General features: G+C 45.4%; 1 protein-coding gene across 3 annotated transcripts in view; it reads left to right on the forward strand.

Moving 5' to 3' along the window:
- The first annotated feature begins 1,954 nt into the window (after positions 1 to 1,954).
- Positions 1,955 to 2,291, forward strand: part of Angel2 (angel homolog 2 (Drosophila)) — a 16,532-nt gene continuing 16,195 nt past the window's right edge. The window contains exon 1 of one of the 3 annotated variants that reach the window (XM_005374730.2): positions 1,955 to 2,229. In XM_005374730.2, coding sequence (XP_005374787.1) covers positions 2,171 to 2,229 — 59 coding nt within the window. In that variant the 5' untranslated portion in view covers positions 1,955 to 2,170. The remainder of the gene's footprint in view (positions 2,230 to 2,291) is intronic. The other 2 variants (XM_005374732.2, XM_013520031.1) reach the window with 2 other exon arrangements.

Genomic DNA, 2,291 nt, shown 5'->3' on the forward strand with positions numbered 1-2,291 from the left:
ACTAGGCTTTATTGGACCAAGCGTTACCACTTATCCCTTGGGAAGGTATGTAGGACTCATCATTCCATCTTTATCTTGAGGCCTGGCCTCCAACAGATGTGCCTCTGGCCACAGTTGTAATGTGTTCTCTCATCCTCTGCACTGACTTCCCCAAGGGCCTAGCTCTGTCTGACTGCCTACAATATTTCCTGCTAACTTAGCTGCCTATAATACTTTCAGCTCTCATGCTGTAAACAACTATTCTTGTATGCCTCTTTCCCAGGTTTGTAAGGAGAGGAATACTGGGAATTGAATCCAGCCAGGGCCTTCACTCTAAGTTACATGCCAGCCCCTTTTAGTATTGAGACAGTCTTTCTAAGTCACTGAACTGCCCAGATCAGGCTCAAACTTTTGATCCCTTTGCTTGTCTCCCAGAGTGATGAGATTGTAGGTGTGTATCACAATGCCCAGCTTTTCCACATTCTTACTGATTTTTTAAAAATTGGAATGGATCTCTAGCACAGCTCTAGGAAGGGCTTGCTGCCTGATAAGAAGCATAGAAGCCAATACTGTGACACAGTCTTTGCAAAACAAAAGAGCTTTGTTGTGCAGCTGAGCCAGCAAGGAGGCCAGGAGCTAAAAATTCAAAATCTGCCTCCTCATCAGCTTGGTAGTGGAGGAATTCACAGGAAGGGAAAGGGGAGAAGCTCTCTGTAGGATGGATGATAAGATGGAGCACATGTTTATTTGGGAAGCGGTGGTTATGTTCTGCAGAAGGGACACTGCTGATCATGACGACAAGCTGGCTTTTTCCATTCAAATTCATTCTTGACAAGCCAGTTCCAAATCCTTAAAAGTGCTAGTAAAAAGCCTACGGACTTTTCCTCAGAGACAAGTGAAGGAATTTCTCTCTGGCACATGGAGGCCCCCGCTGATTCACAATGAAATGTTCCTAATTCAAAGATGTAACTTACACAGAAAAATATGTCTGCCAGATAAGCTTTGTTTAGTTACGGGTTGTAGTGCTGTTGGCCCTGGTTCAGTGTTGATGAATTAAAAATAAAATAAATCTTTAAACAGCAACACACATAAAAACAAAGTATGTATTGATTGGTTCATCACCTGATCAGAGGCCAATAGGAACCGGTTAGCCCTGTATTTCCCTTATGGTTAAGTAGTCATTAATTAAGTGTTCCCAGCAACTTTATAAAACCTAAACACTGTGCATAATGAGAACAACTACACACTGAAGGAAAAGTATTTTTCAAAATCACCACGAGGAAACTCAAAGTTTCCAAGAAACTGTTACAGTCCTCTACCACATACCCCAGTAAAGCAGTGATCCTGCCTCCCCCCTCCACTTTATTCTCCCTCGGCGTTCTCTTACTCTTCCCTTCAACAATGCTTCCCAAGAATCTATAGTTTTACACTAAATTTGATAGTGAGGGACCCTTAACAACCACGTACATTTATAAAATGTATTCTGTGGATGCATTTCCGTAAAATCTGTGGGACATAATTCCATGGGAACTCAGGGAAGGCTAGTTTCTCAACTTAGGCATCCACCTTTTGAATCTTCTCATTACACTATAAAAAGAAAGTAAAATTACATACATAATATATAAAATACGTATCATAATAAATAAAATATATAGTTTTACTCCATTATATTATGGACTGAGGTAACATTACATATATAATCTAAATCTATATCTATGTCTATAATCTTAGCTTTCCTACACTAACCTATCCATAGGTCTTTTTTTTTTTTTTTTTGGTTTTTCTCCGGTACCGGGAACCGAACTCACGTCTTTGCGCTTGCCAGGCAGGCGCTTTTGCCGCTGAGCTAAATCCCCAGCCCCGATAGGCCTTAATAAAGCTGCCCAGACTTTCATTTCTTTCTGTGACTTTAAGACGGAAGACGGGAATCTTGCCCTATTCGAAAATGGCTGCCTTGCTTCACATAGTGTGCGCATGCTCCTTGAACGCAAACCGGAGTTTAAAAGAAGAGTTCTGAGGCTCTCCCTGGGCAAGATGGCGGCGGGACTGCAGCTCCCAGCGTCCCTTGCGGCCGGGCCGGGAGCCGGGAATCTGAGGGATGGGGACCCTGGGGAGCTTTAGGCTGGCGAACGTGCTGTAGAGGCTGTGGTGGAGCCCGGTCCCTGGGAGCTGGTCGGCCGCACAGGGGACGATGGAAGCGTGGCGATGTGTGAGGAGGGGCTACGGCCGCTGTGTGGTGGGCAGAGGCCGGTCAGTAGCGCGGCGGCCGGAGGGAGGAGGAAGGGGCGGGCGGCCGGGCCCGGGGCGGGGCG

The sequence above is a fragment of the Chinchilla lanigera genome, unplaced genomic scaffold, assembly GCF_000276665.1.
Source record: "Chinchilla lanigera isolate Chin_1 unplaced genomic scaffold, ChiLan1.0 scaffold00005, whole genome shotgun sequence".
Taxonomy (NCBI): domain Eukaryota; kingdom Metazoa; phylum Chordata; class Mammalia; order Rodentia; family Chinchillidae; genus Chinchilla; species Chinchilla lanigera.